Genomic DNA, 21,050 nt, shown 5'->3' on the forward strand with positions numbered 1-21,050 from the left:
TATGTGAACCGTGAATTTCCAGATGTTCAAGCTGGTTTTAGAAAAGGCAGAGGAACCAGAGATCAAATTGCCAACATCCACTGGATCATGGAAAAAGCAAGAGAGTTCCAGAAAAACATCTATTTCTGCTTTATTGACTATGCCAAAGCCTTTGACTGTGTGGATCACAATAAACTGTGGAAAATTCTTCCATAGATGGGAATACCAGACCACCTGACTTGCCTCTTGTGAAACCTATATGCAGGTCAGGAAGCAATAGTTAGAACTGAACATGGAACAACAGACTGGTTCCAAATAGGAAAAGGAATACGTCAAGTCTGTATATTGTGTCTGTGCTTATTTAACTTATATGCAGAGTACATCATGAGAAACGCTGGGCTGGAAGAAGCACAAGCTAGAATCGGGATTGCCAGGAGAAATATCAATAACCTCAGATATGTAGATGACACCACCCTTATGGCAGAAAGTGAAGAAGAAATAAAGAGCCTCTTATGAAAGTGAAAGAGGAGAGTGAAAAAGGTGACTTAAAGCTCAACATTCAGAAACCTAACATCATGGCATCTGGTCCCATCACTTCATGGCAAATAGATGGGAAAACAGTGGAAACAGTAGCTGACTTTATTTTTGTCACTGCAAATCACTGCAGATGGTGACTGCAGCCATGAAATTAAAAGACACTTACTCCTTGGAAGGAAAGTTATGACCAACCTAGATAGCATATTCAAAAGCAGAGAAATTATTTGTCAAAAAGGTCCATCTAGTCAAGGCTATGGTTTTTCCAGTGGTCATGTATGAATGTGCAAGTTGGACTGTGAAGAAAGCTGAGCACCGAAGAACTGATGCTTTTGAACGGTGGTGTTGGAGAAGACTCTTGAGAGTCCCTTGGACTGCAAGGAGATCCAACCAGTCCATTCTAGAGGAGATAAGTCCTGGGTGTTCATTGGAAGGACTGATGTTGAAGCTGAAACTCCAATACTTTGGCCACCTGATGCGGAGAGCTGACTCATTTAAAAAGACCCTGATGCTGGGAAAGATTGAGGGCAGGAGGAGAATGGGACAGAGAATGAGATGGTTGGATGGATGGCATCACTGACTCAATAGACATGGGTTTTGGTAGAATCCAGCAGTTGGTGATGAACAGGGAGGCCTGGCGAGCTGTGGTTCATGGGGTCACAAAGACTCGGACACAACTGAGAGACTGAACTGAACTGATGCACCCAAAGTACTTTCTGTATGCACAGGCTCCCAATTTTGTTACTCAGAATAATAAATAGGCCTGGACTGAACAAAACTGATGCTTGTTACTTTTCAATTAAGGACATTTTTAAGTAAAACTAGCCTTTTTTTTTTATTCCCTGTAACTTCATGGAAGTAGTGAATCTAATTGTTGCAAGTACAGTCTGATGATACTGGCTATAGGACATTTTATTTATTTGTGGGGAGACTGGGTTGCATGTCATATGGAATCTTAGTTCCCCCACTGGGGGTTAAACCCATGCCCCCTGCACTAGAAGCAGAGTCCTACAACTGGACCTCCAGGAAATTCTCTGTTGGACTTTTCAGACTAATATTTTACTTTTTCTCTTTTCTATTATATTTTCTGTTTGTCTTTTTCATTTGTTTGTTCATTCATTAAATAATATTCTTGCCCTGTGGAACATGCCTCCTCATCCATGACTCTGTAAGAGAGAAGACTAATGATTCTTTGTCCAGGATTTTTTATGTGAAGCTAGGATGATCGGTGGCTGCTTAGGATATAACCTCGGCTGTAAACTCTTTCCTGAGACAGGCAGAGGTTTGCCTCCCAGAGTCCTTCAGAAGGGTGGAGGACCTCCAGAAGGGTGTCAGTATTTGCTGTGAAGGAGATAAAAGGGCAGTGATTCATAACTTTTAAAAACTTGTCTGTAGGTGTTTTGAAGGGCACAGTTGCATACTTACGAAAACATTCTGCTCTGTGTCATCCTCTTCTGCCCCCCAGGAGCCAGGACTTTAGAGTAGCTACTTTCTGAAACATTGCTGATTACCTTGGCAGTGGGTTAATAAAACCTAAGTGAATGGGCTACTCAACTTCACCATCATAATCTAAAATCCATATTATATGTCAAGAGAAAGAAGACTGAACTCTATCCTTCTATGGAAGGTGACACTGTAGAAATGAGATTAACAGCCATGGACTCTAAAATCAGTGCTTGGTTCATAACCTTGGGCTGTTATTCATTCCGTGATACTGTGAAAAACTTCTTAAACTCTATTTGCCTCAATGTTCTTAACTGTAAGATGATTTAAAAAGGTCCATCTAGTCAAAGCTATGGTTTTTCCAGTAGTCATGTATGGATATGAGAGTTGAACTATAAAGAAAGCTGAGCGCTGAAGTATTGATGCTTTTGAACTGTGGTGTTGGAGAGGACTCTTGAGAGTCCCTTGGACTGCAAGGAGATCCATCCAGTCCATCCTCAAGGAAATCAGTCCTGAATATTCATTGGAAGGACTGATGCTAAAGCTGAAACTCCAATACTTTGGCCACCTGATGCAAAGAACTGCCTCATTGGAAAAGACCCTAATGCTGGGAAAGACTGAAGGCAGGAGGAGATGGGGGCAACAGAGGATGAGATGGCTGGATGGCATCACCAACTCCATGGACATGAGTTTGAGCAAGCTCCAGGAGTTGGTGAAGGACAGGGAAGCCTGGAGTGTTGCAGTCCATGGCGTCTCAAAGAGTCAGACACTACTGAGCAACTGAACTGAACTGAACTTAATAATACTAGTACTTACTTTATGGAATTGTGAAGATTAAATGAATTTATCTATAGTGTTTAGAATTGTACATTACATAAAATCAGATTTAGAAAAAGATAGTTATCATTAATGTCTGTGTTATTACTCCTTTGGTAGTACCTGAAACAAAGCTTTGGTTCAGTCTAAAATATCCTGACATTTGATAGAATAATTGTACCTTGAAGGTAAAGACTGCATTGTTATTATTTTCTTCCCTGAGTTCAATAACCTGACTCAGACTTCTTAGTTGGAATTGATAGTAGTCTCAATTGTCTTGTTGAACATTATTGTTGAAATAGATTGTTCAATACCTTTAAAATTATGAACTTGATTTAAAATTATTTCATTACCTTAAATGTTTTAATGCACCAAGAGTAGACTCTTAGAAAGAATTCAAATTTTGGAGACAGAATGACCATATATATGAATTTGACCGAGGTAGTTAATCTCTTTGAATCTCAGAAAATAATAATAGCAGCCCTATAGTTTTGATATGACAGTTTGACATACTGTAGTAACAAGCATAAAAATTGACTACAGTTCTAGCTACCTGGCTAATTTTAATCTGAGGCACATTGTATATTCTCTATTACAAAGTAAACATTCAATACCAGTTAATAGTATTCATTTATAAAATTTTGGAGAAATGAGCATGAACTGTACAAAAAATAAGTCACTATAACTGTGAAGAATCCAATATTGTGGAGTACCAGTGATTAAAAGCTTGCATGCTTTATACAGAACTTAGAGAACAATCTTTTTCACAGTTTAGGTATTTTGTTGGATTTTACTGTTCATTTACAGATACAGTACAATACTACTATAATCATGGTTTAGATTGTAAATAATAAAATCTGTATTCCATATTCATTTGAACTATACCTTTACTTATATCATGTATTTTTTAAGAAAAAGAAAAGTTAAAGTCAATAATCTCTAATTGGAGTAAAAGAAGGAAAATTTAAACAATAGAATGTACTGTGATAAGTATTTTTAAAAGTAAAAGTGATTGTGCTATTTCCCTTAGAAACAGAGTTTGGGAATTTAACCAAAGAAATCAGAAAGCATTAGAGTTTAATAGTTCTTTAATATTATTTAATAAGATGATTATCTTTTTCATTAAAAAAATCTTTTCATTGTTATAGATAAGAAACTGTGGTGGGCAGACCAAAACTTAGCTCAGCTGGGAACCTGCAGCAAAAGAGATGGAAGAAACCCCACCGTTCTAAGAAATAAGACTTCTGGGGTTGTTCATATGAAAGTGTATGATAAAGAAGCTCAGCAAGGTAAGTCACATGGTAATGAATTTGTGCTGCCTTTTGAATACATAATTATTCATACAATTTTCTCAAGTCAACAATTGATGTTTCCTATTTTCCTCCTAATAAAAAAGGGGGTAGGGAGGGAGGCAAATACTGCTTAATACTGCAGAAGAAATAACTTTAACATAAGGTATATAGTCAGCTTTCAAAATGTTAGCAAAGCTGCCCAAGGAATCTGAATTTGTCAGGTCTTCAAAGAGGTCTATTCAGCTCTTGATTTAAGAATATGAAAATAATTTTAAAATCCCAGCAAAATATATTCAAAGTATAATTATGCCCAGAAAATGGATGAACTAAGGGACTTCAAATGGACTATGTTGATACAAGCATTTTATAACCAAAAGCACTACATTGTTTGGCTCTAAGCATTTTGCTTTTTTGTTTCTCCTTTTCCAAGTGGAATGCAGTGAAATGGAGTGAGAGAACTAACAGATGATTTACATAGGTGGACTTGTCACATTGCCCAAATGGCAATTAGATTAGAGATGCCAGGCAGTATGGCCCCACACCTGCTTGTTTTTTCTTAGTTTTTGGTTCATGATCCATGACATTAGCAGGACTCCCTTCCCAGAAAAAAAATATTCTTCTATATTCTACTGTCTTACTTATATCGCTGCCATGAAAATACTTTTGTTCATATATTTTTCTGCTTAGGAAAAAATATCCAGAAAACTTAAAAAGATTTTTATCTAACAGATTTGGGCATGTAGACCAAAGCAGATAAGGGTAGAGATAAGAAAAAAAAAATTTTTAAGACAATAAAAAAGAATAGTGAACCAAAGGGTGCACTAATTCTGAAGACAGGTGACAACAATCAAGCAGGCAGAATTAATTTATTGGGAGATACCAAATGAAAATCATCCTGTACATCCAGAGGCAAAATGAAAACCAGATTCAGGATTGCCTTTTCTGAATAGAGTATGGGCCAAATTTTAGTCTGGAATCCTTTATTGCCAGTAGTAGCATGGAATGTATTTTTTTTATCAAGGAAAAAAATATTTTTAAGAAAAAAAATTACTTTGCAAAACAATCTGATTACTGAGATCTATTCATGGTTGAGATGACGCTGACATCCAAACTCATATGCACAAATCTGTATTTATTCTCTGATTCTTTTTTGTTATTGTCTGTAATAATGAATGAGTGTTTTCACTAGGAATTATTTAATAGAAAAAATTCTGAATCAAAATAAATGATTTTACTGACATTCAAGCCTTGGAGAATAGATCATATAACTGGAAATAAAATACTGGTACTCAATAAATAAAATATGATTGCATTTTTATGGATTTCAATACAATGTATTTGTTAAGTGTAAAAACTTACAGTATTGTGATAAATTTAAGTTTATAGTCTACACTGAATGAAATTATATCTGAAAACATTCAACAAATGTAAAATACAAATTAGAAAAGGGGAGATTATATTTCCAAACATTAAACAAACATGTATTTACTTCTTCAAAAGAACACACACATACTTTGTTGAAAATTGTAAATTAATAAAATAGTCCATTTTTTGTAGATACAGTTGCAATGAAGTTTCTTGGAAGAAAAATTCAGTATATTATGCTTGTCTCACATTGTTCATTTTAACAAGACCCATTAATCTTTTAAGGATTTGATTCTATAGGTAGAGCTGGGGCTTCCATGCACTGTGAAAGTATTTCCAAACTGCCCAGGACCTCTAACACTTAGAAATTAATGGTATGATAATATTAAACTTAAAATACTGTTTCTACCAAAGAATATGCTGATAAAAGCATCTGTATTAAAGACAACCCCATTAACAGAATCATAGCAGGTAGTTTAAAAGCTTCATTAGTATGAAATATGAGCAATTTAGGACTACTTAAGGTGTTAACAGTACTACCACTTCAGATTTCAAAGTACAATTAGTTACTTCATTTATCATTCTTGATACAGATCACTGGAGAGCTGAGACTTCTCCTTAGCCAAGTGGACTTTTCTAGTTCCACTAGTGAATTGAGGAATGAAGTTTGAACATCTATATCACTGCAAAATATTAAGCCAAAGCACTTTTTCTAATGTGCTAGATATTCACAGCCTAAATTATTCCTTAAAAAAAACTCTATTATTTTCTGCATTAAATTTATGTTTAATAGGCAAAGATATTATTAAAAATTATTTTTATTTTACTTTTTCTCTTAGAGACTAAGCAAATAATACACAACATGTATTATTACTGAACAACATTATTAGCATAGTGAATTTTATTATTTATAAAAATAATTATATCTTATTGCATATTTCTATTATTATTATGTTTTAAAATACACAATCACAGAAGTTCCTTTTTCTTCATTCTTCATGCATTTTGGATATCAAGGTTATATATAACTCTGTATTTTCTTTTGTTTTTATAAATAATTCTCTAATCCATTATTCTTTATTTCTTTAATTCCTCTGTTTCCTCTGCTGTTCATTTGTTTTTTCAAAATTTATAGATAAGTATCACTTGTCAGATTTTCACTGTTCAATGGTAGTTGGAAAAAAATCTATAGCTAAATGCATATTGCTATAGATTGGCATTGTGTTAATATACATTCACATGTTGCTCAGTCACGTCTGACTCTTTGTACTGCAGAACACCAGGCTTCCCTGTCCTTCACTATCTCCAGGAGTTTGCTCAAATTCATGTCCATTGAGTCAGAGATGCCATCCAACCATCTAATTCTCTGCCGTCCCCTTCTCCTCAATCTTTCCCAGCATCAGGGTCTTTTCCAGTGAGTAGGCTTTTAGCATCAGGTGGCCACAGTATTGGAGTTTCAGCTTCAGCATCAGTCCTTCTAATGAATATTCAGGGTTTATTTCCTTTAGGATTGACTGGTTTGATCTCCTTGCTGTCCCAGGGACTCTCAAGTGTCTTCTCCAGCACCACAGTTTGAAAACATCAGTTCTTTTGTGCTCAGCCTCCTTTATGGTGCAACTCTCATATCTGTACATGACTATTGGAAAAACTATAGCTTTGACTATATGGACCTTTGTCAACGGTGATGTCTCTGCCTTTTAATGTTGCCTAGGTGTGCCATAGCTTTTCTTCCAAGAAAGCAAATGTGTTATAATTTCATAGCTGCAGTCATCATCCACATTGGTTTTGGACCCAAAAAATTAAGTCTGTCAGTGTTTCCACTGTTTCCCAGTCTATTTGCCATGAAGTGATAGGACTATATGCCATGATCTTCGTTTTTTGAATGTTGAGTTTTAAGCCAGCTTTTTCCACTCTCCTCTTTCACCCTCAATAGACTCTTTAGTTCCTCTTCACCATCTGACATTAGGATGGTGTCATCTGCACATCTGAGGTTATTAATATTTCTCCTGGCAATCTTGATTCCAGCTTGTAATTACTTCAGCCAGCATTTTGCATTATTACTCTGCATATAAGTTAAATAAGCAGAGTGAGTGTATACAGCCTTGAAGTATCCCTTTCCCAATTTTTAACCAGTCCATTGTTCCATGTCTGTTCTAACTGTTGCTTCTTGGCCTGCATGCAGGTTTCTCAGGAGGCAGGTAAAATGGTCTGGTATTCCCTTCACTTTATAATTTTTCTACTTTTTATTGTGTTCCACACAGTCAAAGGCTTTAGTGTAGTCAATGAAACAGAAGTAGATGTTTTTCTGGAATTCTCTTGCTTTCTGTGATCCAACAGATGTTGGCAATTTGATCTCTGGTTCCTCTGCCTTTTCTAAATCCAGCTTGTACATCTGAAAGTTCTCAGTTCATGTACTATTGAAGCCTAGCTTAAAGGATTTCGAGCATAATCTAGCTAACACGTGAAATGAGCACAGTTGTGCTGTAGTTCACTTAACAAGGCTGTCTTATCTCTCCTTACTATTCCTTGGAACTCTGCATTCAGTTGGGTATATATTTCCCTTTCTCTTTGCCTTTCACTTATCTATTCACATGCTTCCTATAAAATGAAATAAGTATTGGGTCAGTATAGAATTATTATAGATCTATAAAAATTATTGGCTCATCACTAAAATAGAAATAGAGCTGAAAGTTCATCTTATTATTATGTCAGCTTGGTAAAAAGGGATAAATCAATTAATCTTTATTAGTTTATAAAGGAAACAAAGGTAATCATTTCAAAAGTTCAAGGCAAATCATAGTATGTGAATCTACGTAAGAACAACTGCCAGTTATGGGAAATCAGAAAATGTCCCAGTTGAGCCTATTTCACACTTCAAAAATGACAGAGCATGTGACAGGTTTGATTGAACAATTAAATCCCTTCAGACTATCTTGAATTCAGGAGATTAGAAATAATGAGCTGCATTGGTGTTTTGAATTTTCCATAGAGCACTATTGATATACAGCTTTCATCATGTTTTGTAATTCTCATTGGATTTATTGTACTTCATATCAGTGTTTGAACATCCAGCAAATGTCATTGCATGTCCTAGAATAATAAAAATGTTATAAAACTGGGATATTTAATGAACTTGCTGGATAAGATTGTAAATTACTTACTTCATGCTACCAGCTTTAATTAGCACATTGGGCCTAGTAAATTCAATGGAACATCTTTATAGAATGCCTAACTCTGATTAACTGACTAATATTTGTTATTGCTACAACACAGGAATAAGGAAAATTAATATGCCAATTAGTTAGATAACTCTTATGGGTGTGTTTAAATTTATTTTGGAAGAATTATGTTCCTTGAAATGGTAAGTTAGTTCCTTGCTTTTAAGAAATATATATATATATATATCTCCTTACTTTTAATGGTATAATCTTTGAGTAAGTAATATAAATTAATAACTGTTTATTTGATTCAGTTGGATCAAGTATTCTTGAAAATGAAGTAACTGTAGAGTTGAAGTGAAATTTAGAATTTAGAAAAGAGATTTCCTGGTTTATGTGGCCTTAAAGTATTAGAGTCTATGACCACATTCATGACACACCCATTGCCTCTTACTTTTCTGTCACTGTGAATTCTCTCATGTATCTCACTTTGCAAAATATTAATTATTAATTATTGTAAATATATATTTACTAATATATAATTGACAGATAGCTGGTTAAATGTATAGTGTGTTGATTTAATATTTTTTATATCGCAATATGGTTACTACTGTAGTGCTAGTTGTTACATCACATAGTTATCATTTCTTTTCTTTTAGTGGGAACAGTTAACATCTAGTCTATTGTCATTCAGCTGCTAAGTCATATCTGACTCTTTGCAACCCCAGGGACTGCAGTATACCAGGCTTCCCTGTCCTCTACTGTCTCCCAGAGTTTGCGCAAACTCATGTGGATGAGTCGGTGATAACATCCAACCGTCTCATCCTCTGTTGTCCCCTTCTCCTCATGCCTTCAATCCCTTTCCCAGCATCAGGGTCTTTTCCAGAGTCGGCTCTTTGCATCAAGTGGCCAAAGTATTAGAGCTTCAGCATTAGCATTAGTCCTTTCAATTAATATTCAGGTTGATTTCCTTTAGAATCAACACTCTAAATTGATTATAGTATTGTTTTCTGTAATCAGTATACTGTGCTTTTTATGGAAAGACAGACTTCAACCATAATCTGCTACTTCAAATTATTTGAGGGAATAAAACATGATACTAACCAATATGAAGTAGCAGCATTTATAAATCAGTAAAATCATGTTTATAAACTTTTCTTGATTTTTATGTTTCTTTTGTTTGTTTTTCTACTTTTCAGGCAGCAATTCCTGCCAACTAAATAATGGTGGATGTTCTCAGCTTTGTTTACCAACATCAGAAACTACAAGAACTTGCATGTGTACAGTGGGATATTATCTCCAAAAGAACCGCATGTCATGTCGAGGTATAAGGTTTTGAAAATCTTATCTCTAGTGCATTTATTTCATCGATACAGTTTTTAGGCAACCAGAGTCAGCTTTATCTTTGTTTATTGAGGTTACCATATAATTTTTTATTCTTTATTTTGTTAACATGATGTGTCACATTGATTGATTTATAGACATTGAACTATCCTTGAATCCCTTGCATAATTAACACCTGATCATGATGTATGATCCTTTCAACATATTGTTAAATTCAATTTGTTAACATTTAGTGAGGATTTTCATATCTACACTCATCAGTGATATTGGCCTATCATTTTTATCTTCTTGTGGTATCTTTGCCTGGTTTTGGAATTAGGGTGATGCTGTTCTCATAGAAATAATTTGGAGGTGTTCCTTCCTATGGAATATTTTTTGGATAGTTTGAGAAGGATACCAAGATCCCTAAAGTGGCTGCTGCCAGACTGTCAGTCCCCAGGGGGCTTCCCAATTTCCTCCTGCCTCTCAAGGAGGCTCTCCAAGATCACCAAGCGGATCTGACCCAAGCACCTTTCAAACTACTGTCTCTTGCTGGTACTGACAATATGTGAGATTTTGTGTCCACTCTGTAAAAGAGAAGCCTCTGTGTCCTGTATATCTTTGGCTCTCCAAAACAAGTTCAGCTGTTTTTCAAACTCAGCTTTCTGGTGGCTTGTCTTTAAGGGCAGGATCCTTGGGCTGGGGAGCCCTGTGTGGGGCTCAGACCCTTCACTCCTTAGGAAGCACCCCTGTGGTTGTGAATCCTCCACCTCCGGGGGAGTAGGTGTGTTTCCTGACTGACAAGACCATGTCTCTGTCCGTCCTACCCATGTTTTTGTGATTCTTTCTTTATATATTTATAAAGATATAAAGGAAAAAGTGGAAAATCTTTTCTGATAATTTTTAGAATGTTCTCATAAGCAGATGGTCTCTAAGTAGTTGTAATTTTGGATTCCTTTGGGAGGAGGTAAGTTCAGGGTCTTTCGACTTTGCCATCTTGATCCCCCCTCCTGCCAATGGAATGATTTCAATATTAAATATTCATTTTGCTTTTGTTTTCTTTTAAATTTAGGTATAGAGTCATTTCTTATGTACTCTGTTCATGAAGGAATCAGGGGAATACCTCTGGAACCAAGTGACAAAATGGATGCTTTGATGCCTATCTCAGGAACTTCATTTGCTGTGGGAATAGATTTCCATGCAGGTAAATAGCTTTTTATTCATAATTTATGTATGGTATTTTGATTTATTAAACATGATGGAAATAGGACCTTTCCATCTGTACTCTGATAGTCAAGATGAGGAATAAGGAAACAAATCAGAAGTGAATTTATAAGCCTTACACAAATTGTTATAAATATGTTTTGTCTGAAAAAGTAAAATTTTTCTAACATGTAGCAATATAAAAATGACATATTTGTCACTTGGTTGCTTTGTTTTTACTTTTTTATGTTTCAAATGGCATGCTTACTTTTCTCCAATGATACATATTAAAAATAAAACACTTTAGCTTATATACTTAAACATATATATTTAAAATATTTTTCAGAATGTGATTATCTATTCTAATACAGGTAGCAGCAAATGAAAATGTTAGTCACTCAGTCATGTCTGACTCTTTGCAACCCCATGGATCTTAGCCCACCAGGTTCCTCTGTCCATGGATTTCTCCAGGCAAGAATACTGAAGTGTGTAGCCATTCCCTTCTCCAGGGGATCTTCCCAACCTAGGGATTGAGCCTAGGTATTGTAAGCAGATTCTTTACTGTCTGAGCCACCAGGGAAGCCCCAAGAATACTGGAGTCCACATAACTGAAACAATTATAAATGCTAAGCCATTCTGTATTACTTTTCAATACAGTAGCTATCATTTTAAAGTCAGAGTTTAACTTACCTTTTTGTTTTAGCAAACAGTGAAAGAAAGCAGATTGGACGCTATCATTTTTCTGTGGCTAATAAAGAGTATATTGTTGGGGGCCAGAGTGAGGCACTCGGCCCGTGGCAAAGGTCATGAGGAAGGAGGCTCGACATACGCAAAGGCGGGATCGAGCCTCAGGAGTCCCCCTGGAAATCCTCGAGCATCTACCCCCATAACCAGAGCCTGCCTACTTTACTACTTTGTGCTCATCTACACCTCTGACTTTACGGGGGGCTGTCCCCCACCACCTCTTTCAGAGAAGGAGTTAACTTAGAGCTCCAGTTAATAAAAACTCCTGGGCGTGACAAGAGTGTTTTAACCTACAAACTCCTCTGAAGGTTCTCTAGCCTGCCTGACAGGCTCGTCCGGCCACATGTGACTGCTCACAGCCTCCCAACCGTGAGAGGCACGAAATGCTTTAAACCTTCTAAAAACAGGTTCTTTAGAAAAGTTAGAAAACTATTAGTATAAGTATAGTGGGCTGATTAGAAATTGTATTGGTGAAGGGTTTTTCATTTGTTGAGCCAATGTTTGTTGCTAAGTCTCCATATCCCCTGCCCTTACACACATTAATGAATATATAGAAGAAATAAGTATTAACCTTTGATATTAATCACGTTAGACCTTAGGCTAAGTAAATTCTTTCCTTAACTAAAACCCACTACACCCTCACCCTATAGGAATGTAACTTTATTTGGGTGGCGTCTGTTTTAAGAATAATGACCCCTAGAGAAATAAGTGTCCTGGTTGACTGACCGCTGTCACAAGGAGAGGGTCATAAATTGTCAGCAGGCCCCCTGGCCAGAAGATGTTGTAACACCCCTAAGACCTCTGTATACATTTGTATGAAGCACCTGACTTTGATAAAAGTCAGGACTGCTGACCCCGTGTAATTTTTGCATAACATCTCAGTGTATAAAAGTAGACCATGGAAAATAAAGAATTGGGATCAGTTTCTCGAAATATTGGTCTCCCCATGTCGCTCGCTCTCTCACTCTGGCTGAGTCCCCATCTGGAGCGCGGAACCCGCCATGCTTACTAATTATGCCTGGGCTTCTAAGATCCAATCGGGGAGGCCTCAGTGTCTCCTCTCCTTTGGGAGAACGGAAGGATGCCTGCGGCCTAAGTAAGTGGTGCAAACTTCTTGTCTTGAAGTTTTATTGGTCCCCCGCATAAACCAAGCCAGTCAGCCTCTTTTTTCCACTGAATTTTCCTACTGAGCTATCCTCATTCTATTACTCTTTATATCTCTAATTAATATCTAATTGAAACTATTGTATCCTGATCCTCGCCGACGCCGTTCCCGCTTCGCATACCCTGGATCAGCCGGGGCTGGACCCCGGCACTATATGATGGAGGGGCCAGTTCCCTGGTGGTCTAGTGGGTGGGATTCAGCACTTTTACTGCCAGGGCCCAGCTTCAGTCCTTGGTTGGCAAACTGAGATACCACAAGCTGAGTGTCAAAGCCAAACAAATGAACAAAACAAATAAACAAAAAAAAACTTGTGTGATTGGGCATTGATGGTAAACACTGTTAAATCTATTGTAAGATATAAGTCTTTTGTTCTAATTGCTAAATTCACATATAGCATAAGCATTGGATATACTTCTTTTGTTAATATTAATATTTATTATTCTATGCTTGAAGGATTAAATTTATAAAAGCAGATTTTTCCATCTCTCATCCAACCAAGTCTTGTGCTTCTTGTTTTAGGTTTGAAGATATAATTCATGTTCCAAGTTATTTTTTTTTGTATGTAAAGACAATTTTATCTAATATTAAAATAATTCTTCTTTGACCTGTAATCTTTAAAAAAAACTAAGCATCAATACATGAGCTTCTGATATTAAGCCTATTTTTCCCCCTCAGCTTTTACACATTGTTCAATCATGTGTTAATGCAATGCATGGCTATAAATTAAAAAAATTACTGGGGATTTTCACAGATGATTGAAAGATGGGTTTTCTTAAGAAGATTATTTGTACTAAATACTTTGAATCACAGAAAGGCAACTTTCCTATGATTTTTAAATGGTTAAATGGTTTTCCCAAATATATTTAGACAGATATAGCATATTTTATTGATTGATATGTTAATTTTTTCCAAAATTAGCGTGTTTTTTGATCAAACAAGGCTCTTTGATCCAATCTCATTATTTGTGGAATACTCCCTACCCTACCATGTGTAATCTACACTGCCTTTATTTACAAACATATCTTTCTTTAGAATTTTATTAATAGGATTTAATAGATGCAAAACTAAGAAAAACTTGAACTTCTTGAAAAGTATATTCATATATGAATTTTTACTAAATATACATAATCCCATGTTTTAGCTGGCATCACATATTTGATTCTTTTAAAAACTCCATAATGATTTTTGAAAGTATTTGATAAATTTCCAAATCAAATGTCAAATAAGCCATTTGGTCAAATGCTGTGATTAGATCATTAGCAATCTCTTGTTCCTTAAAGGAAAACTGATCATCTGTATGAGTTGAATTTACTTTCCAGGGTTTTATAATGACCCTGAGATGTTGAAGTTTCAAATAATATGCCACTAGAGAGGTAATTTTATTTGCAAAGAATAGTATTCTCCCTATTTCTACATCTGTGCTAAGTCACTTCGTGTCCGACTCTTTATGACCCCATGGACCATAGCCTACCAGGCTCCTCTGTCCATGGGATTCTCGAGGCAAGAATACTGGAGTGGGTTGTCATGCCCTCCTCCAGGGGATCTTTCCAACCCACAGATCTAACCCCTTTCTCTTATGTCTCCTCCATTGGCATGCAGATTCTTTACCATTAGTGCCACCCTGGGAAGCTCCAAATCCATAGTAACTACTGATATTTTGTAATAAACATACTTTGTATCAAAATAGTTTTTCAATAGAACAATTCCTAGTTATTTGTTAAAACTTTGTGTTCTTCATATTGTACCTGTCCATATTTTAAAATTGCATTCTTAGAAAGGAAGGCTCTTTAGAAAATCATTTTATTCTAAATGTAAAAGGATTGCAAGCATTTGGAATAGTCATGTGAAATTAGAATGCTGAATAGTCTATTAAAATTTCTGTTAATTAGAAAACAGAGAGATAGAACTTGCTTTGAAATCAAAGATGGTCAGACATAGGGACCAATAAAACCTATGGTGGGAAGAGGCCAGATTTTAGCAACAGACAACCTGGATTCTATAACCAGTTTAAACCCTTAACAAGTGTTGACCTTGGGTACATTACTTAATTTTCCTGAGGCTCAGTTTCCTCACTTTTGGCGGTATGAGAATATTTAGATCACTTTGTGCAAATGTTTGAAACGTTTGATACACATAGGTACTTAGAAAATAGTGATAATATAGAAATCAATAAATTTCCATGGAAAACAGTAAATTGTAGAAGTTAGCATATGTGATATATATTTACAAACCTATTCTGCAAACTATATTTAAACTCCCAGTTAGCAAGGATTTTGTTTTCTGGTTTTTTTATGTTTTTTTTTTTTTTTTTTTCTGTTCAGTTATCTGCATAGATTAGTAGTTGTTTCTTAACTTCTTGGAGACAGAAAGAGTAGGTTAGTAAATTTCTCTAGTGAAAATGAACTTAATGATAATGAATAATATGTAGAGCAGATATTTAAAGATTAAATAACATCACCAGCTCTTTGAAGTCATTAAATATAAACCTAGGAGGCTAGACAGTGTCTGATGGACAGTACTTAGACAGTAAACCAACAGAAAACACTAATAATGATGGTGGTGGTGGCAGTCTTATCAGGAGTTTTTGACCATGTTTCCACATACCTTTGGTGCTTCCTTCTACTATATAATCTGATTCTTTTATGATTGCATTTTATGAAAATGTATTAGCATCAGAATAAGTTTCAGAAACTTGATTCATATCAATATCACTGTAGACAGTATAGAAGTTCTGTGGCTAGGCTGAGTGAAGCTGCTTTTGAGGGGAACGAAGGAAAATAACTGAATTGCCCCAGAGAGATTAATATAAAAAATAATTTTTGATACATCAGTTCTTTTTATCAAGACCTTTATAACCTGATCATAGGTTCTTCCTCCAGTAGTTCCCTATGCAGACATTCTATCTGCTCTTCTTTTATTATCACTTTAGAGACATAGTTTCTACTTTTAGGATCAAAATAAAGATGACAAAATATAAGGGCACAACAGCCTCTTATTCTAAACATAATAAGTAAATGGTGTGAAGAAGGATTGCTTGTCAAGTATGACCATCATAGTTTATATAATATTATTTCACTACAATTCTAAACGTCTAAATATATGCTCAAATCCATACCTTTCACAAGGATTAACACATCTGAATCTTGCTGGGTTTTGGTTGTAATGAATTAAAGTTTTCTGCAGTGAGTGAAAGAATTTCTTTCACCAGATGAAGCGACTCTGGATACTACCCACAGAAGAAAGAAGACCCTGTGGCTATTTCAAAATGTTCAAAGCATTCTTTATCACTTCACTGGAAAAGTCCCATTCCACAGGAAAAAAAAAAAAAATCAGCTTTGAAAATCCTGGCCTGCTGGGTGATATCCCTCCTGATGAATGAATACTGCATTTGATGTTTTACAGATATATTTTAATTAGGGGAAAAGCCTTCATAACAAAGCTCACTGCTCCAGTTAGAAATGTGATCTTTAGTAAGCAATGCTCTATTCAATTTCCTCACCCCCACTTTGGAGATATTCATGACTTTTTCATAATAATCACATAATAGGATATTACTTAACTGGATGAAATTCTACTCAGAGCATAATGATTTACTGAACTTTTCCAGCTTACATTCTTTTTTCATCTTTTATCTCTTTTGTTCAAATTGGAGTTATCCAACTCAGTGTTAACAAATGTTGATTACTATCTGCTAGTTAAGTTACTAAGTTGCTGTGGGGAATAAAGATAAACAATAAATAGTTTCAGAAGTAATACATGAATGGATAATCAGTAGGATTATTTTTTTTATTTTTTAAAGAGAGCATCGAAGAGCCATTATGGTGATGTCATTGCTTTACAGTTACTATGGGGAATATTCTAAATGCCTTTTTCCACCATCACACAGTGATCTGGCTATTAAGACAATACACAAACTGACAGAACATACCATTACACATCTGTTAAAATCTAGAGAATATAAAACACAAAGACTAAATCCTAATGCAACCTATAGACACTAATATAACCTGTAGACCTATCAGGGTAGGTTCAATACTTGTAACAGATGTACCACCCTTATTTGACATGTTGCTAGTAGAAGAGGCTGTGAGTGTAGGAAAGGAAAGGGCATATGGGGACTCCTGCTCAAATTTGCTGTGAATTTAAAATGGCTATAAAAATAAAGTCTGTTATAAAAGTACACAACAACACTGAAAGAGAATATGTGACACGATACTGTTGCTGTGTTTACACAGTTGAATGTCATTTGTTTCCATGAAAGACTTTCTTCTTAATAGTCTCACATCATTTACATCTGTCTTTGAATGTTAGAATGAACTTTTGACTAAATCTAGTGGCATTTCTCATGTTACAGATAAGGAAACAACCCAGAGAGATCAACAGGGGGAGTAGTAATGGAGTGTCCTACTTTTAATTCTTCATGCTATGTCATCTTGCATTTCTAACGTCTTAAACACGATCTAACTTAGACCATTATTGGCACTACTTGATGAAACTGAATTGCACTTCTGTAAATTTATACTGATAGAAGATCATGTTTTATTTTGATTTATGTAAAGAATCATATGGCTTTAAATCCATTTAATAATTGAAGCAGGTGACACTCAAGTGAGAGGCTCGTTTTCCTTTGCTGGGAGGCTAAGCAAACAGCTGTTTACAATTTTTTTCTAATAACCATTCTGTCACCAACCAAGGCCAGAGAAGAATTATAGAAAGAATTCATTTTATGTCAGTAACAGCAATAGCTTAAGAAATACAATACTGTTGCTTTCAGACATTTTTTCAATTTTATGAAAACCATTTCCTTGGAGACAAAGTGACTTTTTAGGGCTGGTTCAATTTCTTCTTGTTCTTGTGACAGTGAACCAATACTGCTTTGTGCTGTCATTTTAAATTTGCTTCAAGACTGTATTTTCAAGTCATGTGAACAGTTTGTATGTATTTGTAGATAGGCAAGTCCAGTAAATCTTTCAAGACATATAATACCAACTACCACAAGAAAACAAGCTTTCCAACACTACCAGGAAACAAATAACAACCATACATAGAATAAGTCATTATAGGTTAAACAAATTATTGGAAGTAATTCACAAATCCTTTTTGGATAATTTTTGAACTCAGAGCATAAAATACAAAGCAAAAGAAAGTAACCTTCTGTAAGGCTTCTGGAGTTCTCAACAGGTTACCTGAAATCAAAAGCTCCAGAAGATTCACAGTGATGACTTACTATGATGAAAGCTTTGGTCAGTCAGCTTATTTAGGGTATATCATTCTGTTATCGGAAATGTTACAAAGTTTCATGAAACTTTTTTCTCAGGCAGTTAGCATTCCTCATGGAAGTGAAAGGTCCCAGTACCAGCTTTGTACTTATTCACAGAAGTACATCCAGTCTGTTTGAACACCTTTTCCCCCCCTCTTCTGAGTCTCTCTGTGTTGCTGTATTTATTTTTAGCTTCTCAGGATCCTTTTCAACTTAGGATTCTCTTCAGGTACCTCTTATATGTTTGTATCTGATACTATGATGTCTTTCCTTCTCTTTTCCTTGTCAAAACTGAGTTTTGAACCCTATTCTCAAAAGATCTGGTTACACTAATTCATAATAAATTATTAAGAGTGGCTAAGAAATTGACAAATTATCTTACTGGTATGTTTGAACAAAGCACTGTATATTAACCAAATACTATAAATCCAGCAAAAGCACAATTAAAGACATGTGAAGAAAATATGTTTAGGAATAGGTCAATATTTTGGATGTTTTTCAAATTATTTCATACTCTGTCTCTAAGATAATAGATTGGCATCTATTTAGTTGTGGAAACTGCTGATAGATCAAATGATAATGTGCAGGTCTCTTAGCTTAGGTGCATTTATACCATTCATATTAAGTGTAACTTTAACCTAGGAGTGTTTGTTTTCCCCATTTTTAGAAAACTGAGGGCAGATTAGTCCATTTTCCTTTTTAATACCCTTTCTTTAAAAATAAATTTGAAAGCTATAATTCAGCTTCCAAGATTATTGGCCATTAGTTTTTAATCAAGTAGACAATTTTCTAGTTAAAAGAGGAAAAAAGAAATTATTTAATTGATTTTCTGACTGGCCATAAGGAATGGACGATCTTTAATTCTTTTTTTCTCATTTGATTTTATTCTTAGCCACGGGCAGTAAGTGGTAAGTGGATTCTTTTTGGGAACTTGAAAGGAAAAATGAACTAATTATTTCTATAAAATTCTTATTATTTTTAGAATATGGACCTGGCTAAACTAGAAATCTTAGAGATGGAACCAATCACTCATGGTAGATTAGGAAAAGGATGAAATTAAAATAACATCCTAAAAAATCCATATCATTTTTTTAAGCAGTTACTCCATTATCACAGTTAAATTTGGAAAATTTTATGTGTTTATGCAATGTAAGTGATCAAAATAATCTGTTAAGGAAGATAGTATTTTAAACAATGAAGAAAAACTGGGTTTGAGGATGTGATATGGATTCCAGGGGATGGGAGGGACAGGGAGGCGTGGTTGCAAAGTGCTGCCATGCGTGGGTTGCAAAAAGTTGGACACAATTTGGAGACTGAACAATAACAAAATGAATGCAGAGGAGAGGTGATTGCTTCGGAATGCTCAAATTAAATTATTCATTCAGTACTTGCCCTTGGATTTTTGCCCTTGAAATTCATATAAGTCATGATTGAATAACCAGTAGTGAAGTAATCAATATTAGATCCCTGATCATTTATAATGAGAATTTTAATTATGTGGTACTTATGGTTGGAAAAGAAAATTGATAGGCAATATTAGGGAAAAGGATTTTGGGGGACAATGATAATATGGTTACCAATTGTAGAGTTACCCCTGATAAACTTAGGAGCAGAAGGTTAATGATACAGCCTCATCTGAGTGAGAGTGGTTGGGGGGGGATGATAGTGATCACTGTCATCATAAAAAGGAGAATAAGAAAATTATTATCTCTTAATGTTTATATTATTTTTAAATTTTATTTTTATGTTTTTAATACCAAAAGCATTTTCTGTTAGGGTATAGCCAGTTCTCAATGCTGTGATCATTTCAGGTGAACAGTGAAAGGACTCAGCCATACATATACATGTATCCATTCCCCCCCAACCCCCTTCCCATCCAGGCTGGCACATAATGTTGAACAGAATTCCATGTAATGTTTGTATTATTTATCTGTTGCTCTATAACAAATTACTAAAATTTAACTACTTAAAACAACAGAAAAATAGTATAGCATCTATGAGGTTCCTTAGGTCTCTTTTTATATTGCCTTCAAAGCACTGGCTAGATATGTGGTCTCATCAGAAGGCTCAACTAGGGAGGATCTGCTTCCAAATTATCAGTGTGGTTGATGGCAGGAATTATATCCTTGTGAGTGTTTGACTGAAGGTCACTGCTCCTCACTGACTATTGACCTTAGTTTCTTGTCATGAGTGCCTCTCCGCAGGACAGTTTAAAACATGATGGTTGCTTCCCTTAGAACGAATGATAATAATAATGAGAGAAAAAAAGCACACAGAAACTATTAATATAAGCCAGACCTTTTGTAATCAAATATCATAAGTGATAGCCCATTGCCAAAATATATTAGAAGCTAGTTACTCAGTCTAGCCACATTCAAAGGAGTGGATTAAAGGAGGGAATGAATACCGGATGACGGGAATCACTGGTGGCCACATCAGAGGCTGCTTACAACAACATTAAAGAGTTTTATCCATATTATCTCTATACATTGTTGTCTAAAAGGTGAATTTTCATTGTCCGTTTGGATTATCTGTGAGGCTCCTCTATAGACAGCTTCTGAATTCTGGTTTAAATCAATTGAGGATGAATAATATGAAGAACCAGGATCACAGTCTTGAATCTTTTACCTCTAATAAATAATAAGTCTTGGATACCTGGAGAAGTGCTCTAGGCAGAGAAAAATAATAAGGCCTAAGTAAACTGTTAAATGCTTTACAGATGGAATGGGACAAAGCTGAATATATTTATATGTGTGTGTGTATACACA

General features: G+C 35.3%; 1 protein-coding gene across 3 annotated transcripts in view; it reads left to right on the forward strand.

Annotated features, from left to right (window-relative positions):
* Positions 1-21,050, forward strand: part of LRP1B (LDL receptor related protein 1B) — a 2,173,551-nt gene that overhangs the window by 1,538,605 nt on the left and 613,896 nt on the right. For all 3 annotated transcript variants that reach the window (XM_027561670.1, XM_027561656.1, XM_027561663.1), the window contains 3 exons: positions 3,921-4,061; positions 9,787-9,912; positions 10,983-11,114. In XM_027561670.1, the coding sequence (XP_027417471.1) occupies positions 3,921-4,061; positions 9,787-9,912; positions 10,983-11,114 (399 nt within the window). The remainder of the gene's footprint in view (positions 1-3,920; positions 4,062-9,786; positions 9,913-10,982; positions 11,115-21,050) is intronic.

The sequence above is a fragment of the Bos indicus x Bos taurus genome, chromosome 2 (assembly GCF_003369695.1).
Source record: "Bos indicus x Bos taurus breed Angus x Brahman F1 hybrid chromosome 2, Bos_hybrid_MaternalHap_v2.0, whole genome shotgun sequence".
Lineage (NCBI taxonomy): Eukaryota > Metazoa > Chordata > Mammalia > Artiodactyla > Bovidae > Bos > Bos indicus x Bos taurus.